This window comes from Brachionichthys hirsutus, chromosome 16, assembly GCF_040956055.1.
Source record: "Brachionichthys hirsutus isolate HB-005 chromosome 16, CSIRO-AGI_Bhir_v1, whole genome shotgun sequence".
Taxonomy (NCBI): Eukaryota; Metazoa; Chordata; class Actinopteri; order Lophiiformes; family Brachionichthyidae; genus Brachionichthys; species Brachionichthys hirsutus.
The window spans coordinates 10,813,498-10,826,927 of record NC_090912.1 but is presented as its reverse complement, the minus strand read 5'-3'; the positions used below and the strand labels follow the sequence as shown (position 1 = coordinate 10,826,927).

General features: G+C 42.9%; 1 protein-coding gene across 1 annotated transcript in view; it reads right to left on the bottom strand.

The window, feature by feature from the left end:
* eve1 (even-skipped-like1) overlaps positions 1–6,058 on the bottom strand; it is an 11,549-nt gene extending 5,491 nt beyond the window's left edge. Inside the window, exons 1-4 of the mRNA XM_068749872.1 lie at positions 5,963–6,058; positions 4,550–4,605; positions 4,418–4,461; positions 1,045–1,271 (exon numbers count right to left, since the gene is read on the bottom strand). Coding sequence (XP_068605973.1) covers positions 1,045–1,271; positions 4,418–4,461; positions 4,550–4,605; positions 5,963–6,058 — 423 coding nt within the window. The remainder of the gene's footprint in view (positions 1–1,044; positions 1,272–4,417; positions 4,462–4,549; positions 4,606–5,962) is intronic.
* Positions 6,059–13,430: the final 7,372 nt, after the last annotated feature.

The following is a 13,430-nucleotide window of genomic DNA, read 5'->3' as shown; positions in this document are numbered from 1 at the left end:
TGCTCCTCTTTCCCAACCAGGAACGATAAGGAGTGAGCAGCACCGAATCACACATCACCATCTTTACCTGCTTCTTTAATACCGCCTCGCCCCGGTATACTTTATCTACAGCATCACAAGAAACGGAAATAAGACGGAACACGGACAACGTTTACCCGACACTGATCCACCAGCCTTTTATGGCACACTTTGGTAAAGCACGTCTTGTTTTGCACCATCAGCAGCAGCTACAGAGAGCGACTGAGGAAGACTCGGATCTTCAGTGAGAGGAAGAGTTAACATTATGCTGCCAGGAAGTAGAAGGGAGATCATTCATACTGGCAAAACGCTTCTTCCCTTTAATGGGGGGATTATTTAAAGGAGGTTTGAACCAAATTCAAGGATGCTCGTAAAGTTTTATTATAAAATCTGATTTTGATCGATCGAAGGGAAAGTTCTGGGACAAAAGGGAAATAATCGATATCGTCTATCAAAACTTTCAGTCTGTTGACTTTATTTAAAACTGCATCAATGCTAAAAACAACAACCAAATAATCAATGAAACCCTGAACGCTCTATTTAAAGTGCTGTCATAAACAAATCAGAATACTTTATCGATTCCAGAGGGATCAATAAAAAAAACCACATATACAGACAAAATGAACTAATTGAAAGAACTGTAGAAAATCTAGTTGCCTTTTATAAATGGATTACTTTGATTGATTGATTAGAATCAGTCAGTAATCCCATTTCTATCTGTGTTAGTTTTACATCCACTCCTGGTGTTTTTGCGGCGGGTTCTGTCTCCTTGAGGTTTTCACGTGGTGTAATTTGCGGCATGTCCTGCAGCACAGCTGCAGCCTGCGTGTTATTATGGTCTGTTACATGATGCACCCTCACCGGCAATAACGTGATTCTGATTCTGATTCTGATTTGAGACACTGACTGCAGCGTCGCAGTATTCACAGCATCCATATGATCGATCATGATTGGTGATTCTGCCCTTCCTGTGGTGAGTGGTGAACTAATGAACGCGTGTGCGCGTGCACCGACAGGCGGCGGTACCTTTATCGTTGTCTCCGGCAGGCCGAGCGCCGCGGCCAGCTCGCAGCGCCGCGCTCTGGACACGTAGCTCTCCCTGCGGTACTCCTGCTCCAGCCGAGACAGCTGCTCGCGCGTGAACGCCGTGCGGTGTCGCCGGCCCGGGTCCAGGAGAGCGCCGCTGCGCGGGCACGGCTCCGTCCCGGCGGCGGCGGCGGGCGTCACCCCCGGCGTCTTGCTGGGGCCAGACACTACGGTGCAGAAGAGAAGACATGTGGGACTGTCCTCGGTAAGGCCTGTCCCCCGAGTGTCCGTCTCACAGCTGATCGCGTAGAGATTAAGTCTTGGAATAAAATTAATTAAACATTTCACTTTAAAGAAGGCTTTTTTTTTGTTTTCAGCATTGTCTGTAACTCGATTTAGAAAAAAAAGACAGGAGTCGGTTTTACGCGTGATGACTTCTTCAAGTTCTTTTGCATCATCTTGTTAATTATAATTATATTATATATTATATATATATTATAATTATATATATTATATTATAATAAATTAAAGAGTTAATGATCATCAGTCCCAAACATCACTAATCTCAGACAAACACAAATACAATTAAAGTCTATATTTGTTTATACTTCTTTATGGGCGCATTAAATGGTGACATTTACACAACAGAAACGATTTGAGACGCGATAAACAACGAAGGGTTAAATGCTGCGTCAGCAGGACGCGTGAATCAGCACGTTTCTGCAGGTCATCAGTGACTGACGTGTCACAAAGGAATAAAACACAGTTTGTGGCCTTCCGGTTGGTCTCGGTGACGAACCACGTCCGGACTGAAGCGGATTTACTTACGCATCTGGAATATAACGGAGAGATCCTCCTTTGCTTCCTGAACGGAGCTGAAATATTCCTCTCCTGCCGGCTGAGGCCGGTGATATAAAATGAAATAAAAACGTGTCTCCTTATCACGCACGCTTTTTGTCCCTGTCCTGTCCTCTCTCCCCCCCCGGGGCTGGTCCTCTGCCTCCTTCGGCCTATCAGGTGCTCCAGACGGGGTCGTAGTGTGCGCGCGTCGGCCTGGCGCGGCCCGCAGAGGTGTTAAAGGTGTTAACGCGTAAAGCCTTTGGTCTCCGTCTCGGCCTTTGTAGTTTTGTTATGGAGAATGAAAGACGCGCAGGCAGAGACAGCAGACAGACCCTCATTGTTGTCCGCCGTTTGATGTTGGAAGTCAATCATTACAGGCCTAATGGCTGCAGGACGCGCGAGCTGCCGCGCGCATGGAGCGGAAGAACGAGACGTGCATTTCTGACGCATTTCTGAAGTTGATCAGAAACATTTTGGCCATATTTTCCACATTCTGTATATTCAGAAGTTTTAACTTTGCATTTTGAGTCCTGCAGATCGTTTCCTAATAATGAAGAAATGGTTTCGGTTTGCTTTTGAATATTTCTCACAATCCCGATCGGGAGTTCTGTGAAAATCCGTCAGTGTTAAACCCGCTTTCTATCTTATTCTGTATAATCTACACGAGGATTGTTAATCCGGCGGCCAAAGGACGAGACAGAGGACGGTCTGAGGACAGACAGAGGGACGCCAGGTCGGGTGGAGTCTCCTGCGAGCAGGACACGTGTCACGCTCGGCACACTGGGCATTTTGGAGGCTCACTGTTACTGAATATGGAACCATAAATGATCTACGGTGATGTATAATCCCTGCAGGTGTGCTGCATTTTAATACACCAAAATATGACAATAATTACTCCATAAATATTAAAACTGTTTTTTCACCTGGGGACCACATCCAGTCTGTCTCTCACCTGTTCCGTTTACCTGATACCTTTACCTGACGCGTCACCAGAGTGCGTGTGAGGCTCAACATAGATCTGTGGGAATGCTCATCCATGCGCACACACATCAATACATCCACGTGAGGCAGTGGGGTTCCTCCCCTTTTTTCACCTCTTCTTTCCCAGCAGTTGAACATCCCTTTGTTCAGCAGTAGGGGGCGCTCTGAAGACTGAGTCCAGCCTGCTGGTGAATCTCCCAGCGCACTGAACTGCCAGGCTTCTCTGTAAAGCTCTCTACAGACTTCATGGAGCGCAGAGCGGAGACGGCATGCGGGCCCCCACCCATCATTAAAGCGTGCTATAAATACCAGCCGTTCGGACCCAACCCAGGGCTGTCACTGAGGTTCAGAGAAGCAGACACCTGTGCAGGTGAGCACGCTGCCAACTCGACAGCCTCTCCAGTCGATATTCCAGACACGACCTCGTCGACTGCAAAGATGCCTTCATCCGACACGACCGACCTGCATTGTAAGGACGGCCCTTATGGAGCTGCATGGCAGCCTAGAAATACTCACTGCACATGAAAAGAAAAGAAAAAAACATTTTATTGCATCATGAAAGACACACACGCATCAATAGGGGAAATCCACTCTCACAGTCTTTCTTCTTTTCAAATTGGCTCTTGCAACTTTTTACACATTAATACTGGAGAAAATAGAAAGAATGAAGAATAATTTATGAAGGAGACTGCTATGAAATAAATCACAAATTCAAAGTTCTGACTGCAATAATACCGGACCTAAGTCCCATGATCTCTTTCATGCAGGAATGAAAGGAAACAAGTATGCTCTGATAAATGAGCAAATCCACACTTATCATGCAGGGAACACCTCCCCAGGGGGGCGTCCAGGGGGCTTAGATCCCCCAGCCACCGCAGCTGACCCCTCTGCATGTGGAGAAGGTCTGCACTCCTTCCTGGTGACTCAGCTCCTCACCCTATCTCTGAGGGAGTGCCCAGCCCCCCCCCCTGCTGATAACAGGATTTTACAACATTGTTCATGAATTTCTGAAATGTAAGTTTACTGAATGTCACACCCAGGTTCGCTGTGGGACTGACATTTGAAGACAGAGAACTGAAGTTGAAAAATAAGTGTAGATTTGGGTGAATAAATAAAATGATATCTGATTCATTATTTAGTCTATACTTGAACTGTCTTAATTAAGGTTCAGCCAGTCTTTTACCTCAGATAGAAAATACAGAAGATCATTGAATATGACGTTTATTTATTGTTGTTTTTGTGTGCCAGTGGACGCATGGAAATACTAAACAGTAATGGGCAAAGCATGGACCCTTGAGGGACACCACATGTCGGGGGGACCATGGATGAAGAGGCATTGTCCATGGCTACAGACAAAGAGGTTCTTTATGCACCCGCCCAGTGCGTTACCCCCGAAACGCACTTTTTGACAGTCTAGTAGTGTGGAACGATCCGAGTGCAGCACTCGGAGGGTTAAACATAGAGTGATTAGAGGAGAAGACACAGAGGTGAGCAACAAGGACACGTAGCTGTTAGAGGAGAAGACACAGAGGTGAGCAACAAGGACACGTACCTGTTAGAGGAGAAGACACAGAGGTGAGCAACAAGGACACGTACCTGTTAGAGGAGAAGACACAGAAGTGAGCAACAAGGACACGTAGCTGTTAGAGGAGAAGACACAGAGGTGAGCAACAAGGACACATACCTGTTAGAGGAGGAGGGCTCCAGCTTCCAGCCAGGAGCTCGGTGGGCCTCTGTAGGCTGACATAGAGATAACCGTTAGATTTAGTCTGTGGCTTAAGATGTCTTCATTCAGCAGGAATCCACAGCATTGATAAGCTCCGGTGTCCTTTCTGTCTTTTTTTGCGGGAGCGACACAAACTTTCTTGTGAGCACTTTGGATAAATGCTCTGAGGTCGTGGTAATAAACGTTGCGTGTTGCTGTTGCTGCTTCATAGAGCAATCAGACATCTTGATCTGCAAGTGATCAAACTTCCACACTCGCCATATTCATATGTGAGGAGAAATGCACATGTTCTTCTTTTTATTTTGCTACATGTGCCAAACACGTGTCGCATACTTTCTATTTAAAGTCTACAGAAAACACATGCAGTCCACAATTACACCCACAAACGGATTGTGTTAACAATTAGCCCGTCTGGCAGGGCCTGTGCACCACATGCTAACGTCCGTCCATACTTCTACAGTTTGAACAAACATCTATTGTTGTTATTTGAATGGTCTTATTTATTGCTCGTAGTGTTTCAGTGCAATGGAACCGAACAAACGGCACTCAAACGTGGAAGTGATGGCCCGAGGGCTTTAATTCATTCATTCAAGATGTGTCAAAACAAACGAGTTGAACTCTTTGTCTTCACGTCTTGGTCCTATAAGTGTCTGCTGAACTGCCGAGGCCATTCATGTTGGAGGGGAAAATGATGTATTAATCTTGTACTTTAAGCATTTTTGAGGCATACAGAAAATACAAAGACTGAAAAGAGTCACAGGTACGATTCACATCCAACATTGTCTTTGTCCACGGACGGTTAAACCAGTCCCATCTCTTCCAGTAGTCTCAGTTGTAAGGCTGAAGGTCATGGGTTCATTGCCAGTATTCGACTACTTGTAATAAAAGAGTAACTGAAGGAGCCAGTTAATTTTAAGACAATATTAATAGAATAATCCTAAATAAATATATGTCGCTTTTACTTACTGGAAAAAGACCATTTGAATACTGAATACAATAACTTTATAAACCTTTTCTAAAAATCAACAATACCCGGACACGAGCAGAATATACGAGGCTGATCTGCCGGGACAGAGCGGCGCTCCCTGCAGGAGGGAAATAGAATGAGATTTTTTTTGATTTACGTTGATTAACGTAGCAAACCGTTGGATGTGTGAGTGCATATTGATGGGATTTACTTTTTGGCCTTGACCTTTTAGAGAGCTAATGCTTCCCACCGTTGCTGTCTTTCCCTCTTACACCAAAGGATTGGTGGTTTTGATCAAAGTAAATGATTGTCTGTGAAACACATGTTTACTGGATCCATTTCGCCACCAGTTGACTTTCTGTTTTCTTTTAACCCTTCAGATTCCATGAACTCTGCAGGCTCACTGTTCCCCAGCGCGTGTGAGTGATGTCATTGCTGTCAGTGGCTTGTCTGTTGTCGTGTCTGTCGTCGGAGCTTCGTGTCTGTTGTCGGAGCGTCATGTCTGTCATCGGAGCGTCGTGTCTGTCGTCGGAGCGTCGTGTCTGTCACCAGAGCGTCGTGTCTGTTGTCGGAGTGTCGTGTCTGTCGTCGGAGCGTCGTGTCTGTCACCAGAGCGTCGTGTCTGTCGTCGGAGCGTCGTGTCTGTCATCGGAGCGTCGTGTCTGTTGTCGGAGTGTCGTGTCTGTCGTCGGAGCGTCGTGTCTGTCACCAGAGCGTCGTGTCTGTTGTCGGAGCGTCGTGTCTGTTGTCGGAGCGTCGTGTCTGTCACCAGAGCGTCGTGTCTGTCGTCGGAGCGTCATGTCTGTCACCAGAGCGTCGTGTCTGTCGTCGGAGCGTCGTGTCTGTCACCAGAGCGTCGTGTCTGTCGTCGGAGCGTCGTGTCTGTCACCGGAGCGTCGTGTCTGTCACCAGAGCATCGTGTCTGTCGTCGGAGCGTCGTGTCTGTCATCAGAGCGTCGTGTCTGTCGTGTCTGTCACCGGAGCGTCGTGTCTGTCGTCGGAGCATCATGTCTGTCGTTGGAGCGTCGTGTCTGTCACCAGAGCGTTGTGTCTGTCACCAGAGTGTCGTGTCTGTTGTCGGAGCGTCGTGTCTGTCGTCGGAGCGCAGTGTTTGTCGTTGGAGCGTCGTGTCTGTCACCAGAGCGTTGTGTCTGTCGTCGGAGCGTCGTGTCTGTCACCAGAGCGTCGTGTCTGTCGTCGGAGCGTTTCAGATGACTCGTGTCCTGATGTGCTCCTCTGAACGCTTACATTTGTTAACGTCATTGTTTCTGCATCAAAACTAAAATATGAATATTAACAGAATATTTATGTGCATCTTTAAATGTTTTTAATGATGTCATCAGGGACTGTTGCCCCCGGACACGTTCACATTATTTAATCTGGCTCTCCTTACAAAATGTTTGGACACCACATCTGCCTGTCTGCCTGTCTGCCTGTCTGTCTGCCTGCCTGTTTGTCATTACAGCTGGGCTACTTGATTTAAAAGAGCCTCAGGTAAAGCTCAGCATATCAGAAACCTCAGATCAGGAAACTGTATTTGCTTGGACACAGAGATACAGCACTTCTGTTCATATGGAGCGTCGCTCGGGGCAACAGGCGGGCCAACTGAGCTCCACATGATATGAGAGAAACATGTGTTTGATGATGACGAGGCTGCATTTGTCTTCCTGTGAAATAACAGGCCTGTAGAACCATTTGGTCTCACGTCTTTTTTTATTTGATGTTAACACAACACATCATGAATTCTTAAAGAACAGCTATAATTGAACCCTTGTCTTTCGGGACTAATGTTTATTTTTAGTGTTTTATGATTGTTACAAGGTGCATGGAATACTCGTAGTAACATGAAACATAAAGCGCAGCATGAATACGTAAAACATGTCAGTAGAAACTGAAATTAGATAGTTGAGTAAGAATAAAGAAAAGTGAGTGAGCTATCAGTAGCTATAAACACCGATCTGTGACCGCAGTGAGTGCAGTCAGGGGAGGCAGGTGAGGCACAGCCTCACCTGTCATCATATAAAATCATGTATTTGTATTATTAAAAATAATATAAAAATCATATAATATATAATATAACATCAGTGATATTATATTATATATTTTATGATTGTTTCATTTTTAATAATACAATTAGTGCGTCACGTGTTCTTGTGCTCAGCGGCATTAAAATACTGCAGAATGAGGCCATGTGTAATACCGCCTCCAGCCGATAGGAGACCAGTGAGTGATTCAGGCGCTCATCAGCTGATCCGCTCGTTCGAGACGGGCTTGTAAACACGGAAGCGCTGGCTGTCTGGATGTCTGGACGTCAAGCAAGAACCCGTGTTTTCTGCTTTTCTTGCCTTCTTTTCTCAACTTCCTAAGATGTCTGGACTCGGATGGGATATTGCGACATGAAGAATTTACCGAGAAGCCTCCAAACACGAGCAGAACCGCGCGTATTCATGGTCAAATTGCGGGACCGATTCGAGCAGAACCGCGGCGGACTGGGCCTGACAGAGTCCATTAGATGTGAACGAGTGTTCTGTAACTTTCTGGAGAACATAAGCTGTCAAATGAAGCCCAGCTTTTTTTCTCTCTCTCTCTCTCTCTCCGCAGCCCCAGCTGGACGGGGACACACCCCCTCATCCCATCTCAGAACATATGTTTAACAGTTAAACATCAGTTAAACTTTAACTGATCAACACACGCATCCACACACATTCAACGCTGCACGCACACTGATACGCAGAGTTGAATAATTTTATTAAATCTCTTGTAAATACGCAGATTATGTGTGGTCTCCCCTTTTTGTCATAAACTGATGAGCCAGGTTTGTGACAATATGTAAACAATTCTGGTACAATTTTTTAAACAAAACACGTTAAATGTTGCCAATCAAATGATGAACAAGCTGTAGGTTCATTTATTTGTAAATCTGACTGTGCCTCACCAGACATGAACCTCACCGCACGTCACTGGGTGACCGAGTTACCCATCATCGAGCGTTAGTGAGATATACAGACCCAAATATCAGGTTAACCACATTAAATCCGACACAGTGAACTAACACTAATACAACACAGAACATTAACAGTCTCTATAGGAGCTCCTAGCATTAGCCTAAACCTACGGTACTGTAAATTAAGCTCTATTGTACTTTTGCTAACACCGTTACATCCATAAGACCAACCGTCTCAGATCCATCCCGTCTCTGCAGCAGCTCCTGGAGGACATGAGACACCTCCAGCCTTTTGATGCAGTAAAGATTCACTTCAAGGCTCAGTTCGGTTTCCTCGGCTGTTAAATGCTTGTAAGCTGCTTTTAGCCACCGGCCTGGAGGTTACTGGGAGGAAGCCTATTTCCCAACATGCGCTGCTTGTTGGCAGATTGTAGAAGCATTTCTGTAAATATAGAAACTGCAGAATGGATTTACAAGAAACTTGGAGGAAAAGAAAGAACCCAATAAATACCTATGTAGAAAGAAAAGGATGATCTGTTTTTTATCATTATAGCTTTCTCCATCACACCTTGATTTCTGATCCTGATATTGAACCAGTTCAATGAAAGTTTATGCCAGGGCATGGGCCCAGCACGATTGGTTCTCTGGTGTCTTACTATGTACAGATTTCTTTAAGGATAATTATTTTGTGTTTTGTATTTTTGTGTTTCATTTTTTATTTTCTTCTGTTTCATTAAATTACACATTAGTTACACATTTTAATATTGCTGGTGTTAATCTTAATTCAAATTTATGTATATGCATTATATTTATTTTCATTTTAAACTTCACATAATAAAATTATGCAATTTGAAACTTAGCAAGTTTTTATTTTTAAATAAAAATCAGTAAACATATACATCTGAAGAAATTTGAATTCAGATGGTGCAAAATAAAGAATAATGAACACACACACACACACACACACACACACACACAGCTGCTCTCCTCTTGTAAAATGCTGAACAAGGTCAAGTTGAAGGACAGGACACAATGAATGCGGAGCAGCAGCCTGCATTGACAATAATAAGAGCGAGATCGGTGATATTCACCCGGAATAATAGAAACCGTTTCCTGATGGCAACACCTGGAAATAAAAACAAGTTTGGTGATTAACTCTTTGAAAACATGGATCTTTGTCTCATGTGTGCATGTGGTTAATTAATCAGATTCAGGGACAGTTTTTGTCACAGTTTTTGTCCAACCGCCATAAGCTAAACGCAGCATCCGTCAGCATCCGTCAGCATCCGTCAGCATCCGTCAGCATCTTCCACGGGTATTTCTGTTGGGTATCTTCACTAACATTTATCATTCCACAAGTGCAATGCCCCCTGTTTATTTAATATTTTATTTCTTTATTTTTGTTATCCATGTACATATCTGTTCAAAACCTTGGAACTTTATCACAAATAAATACAATATATTCTCAATCCTCTATTTGTATTTTATTTTTTACTTTTAGCATTTATTTCAGCTTTGTGTCACTTGAAGAATGTATGAAAAACTTGGTTCTAACTCAAAATATAATCACATTATCCTTGAAACAAAAAGCATCTAACTGCATGGACAATACACAAACATCATATTATTATTATTATTATTAATGCTTTTGTTGCATTTTTGTATCTTAAGCTAATTTACTGCACAAATGTTTTTACCAAGATAATATGCAAATATTCAAAAATTATTTTTCCAGTGCATTTTGTTTAGAAACACTGAATATGTTTGCGTTTAACCCTTCATGTAATCCACAGTTAGTCAACAGGTCAGTACACTGTCTGTGTGTGTGTGTGTGTGTGTGATCTCCACACACAGATGTGCAGTACACAGATTTATTTGTATGCTGAATAACTGGTTTTTCAGGACTAGAATGATCTGGAGGGGAACAGCTGGGATCCTTCAATCTTTCTGCTCTTTGGGTTAATGTAGGAGAAATACAAATTTTAAGATAACATTCTTTTTTCTGCTGGTGATTTCTGACAGCATGGTTAAGCTGATGTGACACTGATTATGACTGCCCCCCCCCTCCCCCCCCTGAGGTTACTGTCGGCCTTTTGTTTGATGGATGAATTCAATTAATAGATATAAAATATAAAACTAAAGTACCACAATTTATACATTTTATAAAACAAAACTATTTTTTCACTTAACAATATAAATTAGAATATATTAATTTATTTTCTGAACAACTTAAGTTTCCTTCTCAAATATTCTTAAAATAACTTGTTTTCGGTAGATACATTAATAATAAGATTTAAAAACAATAAGTACGTTTTAAACCAGGAAAATTAATCTCATATTTCCATGCAGATCAAAGAATTTAAACAAACTAATATGAACAAATTCACAAAAAAATACAGATTATTTATATTGTATAAAGGTTGTTTACAGTTTATATTTTGTGTGTGTGTGTATATATATTATTTTTCAGAAAAGCTATCTCAAAATAATTAATGTATATTAATGTATACTGTATTAATGTATATTTTTGCATTTCGGGTGCTGTTTGATTGATTTAACTAATCTGTTACCTTTAAAAAACAAAGTCATAACAAATTGTAAAACACTGCTGAATTTGTTATTTCGTCATAAATCTGGATTTGTTTTTTACTATTGCCTGATAATTTTTATTTTTTTTAATTCTCATGTCAAATTTCTTCTTCTCTGAATTAACATATTTCGGCACACTGTGTGCAAATTTGTGTTTGAAATAAGAACCTGAGAATCCTCATTTGAAAGGCAACGAGTGACGAGTCAGAACGGCGTCAGCAGCACAACCAGCCCGTGGGTCTGAACCCACCCGTGCGTCACGGTGCGTGGTTGGCGTGGCAGCCTGCGCGCGCACGCGTGTGTGTGCTATTTTTAAGTTGTGTTCATTTCTGTAGATATCGTGCATTGGTGATGTCTTTATGTTTTAAGAAAGTTAATTGCGTAATTTCGTTTTTTTTAAATCCAAACCGCTTCCTGTTGTCTGACGCAGCTAAATGACGTCATTAACTCGGCCTCTCTGTGCTGACAGACGCAAACCAACTTCATGTTCCCCTTTGTTCTATTCTGAGTCTTAAAGCCGATCATCCGTTTATACCGAAGATAATGACAACCCTGAGCAACACCCCTTTCTCCTTCATTGATTCAACGTGACGGTTTCGATCAGTCAATCGATCAACCTGAGATTCGCCTTCATCTGAGTTGATCTTTAGTTTGACCGGTTCTTTAACTCTGGCTGGGCTGTTTCTTTTTATTTTGAATCAGATGAGAATATCTTATCTGATAAGAATCGATAAGAAACGAAAATCACTTTTATTGGTCAGAACAATGTTCCCTCTAAAGTTTCATGCATGTGTCTGAGCAAACACACAAACTACCTGAGCAGTCCTTTGGACAACTTTGAGCAGCATCATAATAATACATTTTATTTTAAACGCACTTTACATTTGAAAGCAAATCTCAAAGTTACACAATAAAAATAAATAACATAAAAACAAGAGATTTAAATCAACAAATAAAACAGATAAAATCAACAAACAAAGGATGTGTGCACTGTGGTCCCGCGAGAGTCCTGGAACTCCGATCACAATGGCGTCTATTAGATGCGTAAAAACATGTGAATCTCATCATTAGCCGGAGCGGCCGGTCACCGGTCACTCACTGACTCAGTGGAAAATAGCACGGAATGAATCTTTACGTGTTTATGTTATTTTCAATTTAGGTTGGATTTTTTTTTGTGCGTAACGTAGATTTTCGCTGCTCGAAGACAGTATCAGCTGTGCGTAATTACGCACGAGCGCACCTTTAGAGAGAACGTTGGTGATAAACGTGTGATTAAATTATTCTGTCTGTGTTGTTTAAAAACACAGCGACGTCAGTCTCTCCCTCACACACGCACACACGCACACGCACACACGCACACACGCACACACACCAGCGGCTTTATATGAGGCGGCCTTGAACTTGAGCTCATTACATCTGCCTGTCATTCTGCCTGACCCCCCCCCCCCTTGTTAAACTTGACCCGGACCCCCCGGGGCCAGTCTGACCCCCCAGGAGTCCACATGGGAGAGAGACTGGCTGTCTGGGTGGTTTGTGCGCGCGCACGCAAAGCTTTTGTGGGCTCAGTTGTTCGATCATTAGCCAATGGGATGAGAGATGCAGCAAAAAGTCTTTGCGTGTCCGCCTGAATTTACTGACTCGATCTGTTTCTACGGCCATTACGTCACTTCCTTCATTCTAACTCACCGACCCGTCATTGCAGACATTAGCAACACTCGTTTGACCACTGCGCCACCCTCTAATCCGTTAGGTGATATTCATCAGTCGAACTGAGCATCACAGTTTATTTTCAGAATTCGTAATAATGATTCATTCTTCAAGGAGACAGATTCGTTTCTTTGTCTTTCATGAATAAGACGATTAATTATAATATTTCGCTTTATCTGCCGTTCGTTATTTATTCCATCTTTGACTGCAGATTATTCCTCCTCCTGCAAAACAGAAGCTTACATGGAAGAAACAAAGAAATAGCTTTATGGGCGTTTCCTCTCTGATCCACGATCTCCTCCTAGTTGATCCACGGTCTCCTCCTATTTGATCCACGTTCTCCTCCTAATTGATCCACGTTCTCCTCCAATAATTGATCCACGTTCTCCTCCTATTTGATCCACGTTCTCCTCCTAATTGATCCACGTTCTCCTCCAATAATTGATCCACGTTCTCCTCCTATTTGATCCACGTTCTCCTCCTAATTGATCCACGTTCTCGGACGTGGATCAAATAGGAGGAGAACGTGGATCAATAATTCACTGCATCCGTGAAAGATCTTTAGTGATGCTTATAAATGTTATCAAGGTCAAGTTGAAGGACAGAACAGTTCAACACAATGAATGCGGAGC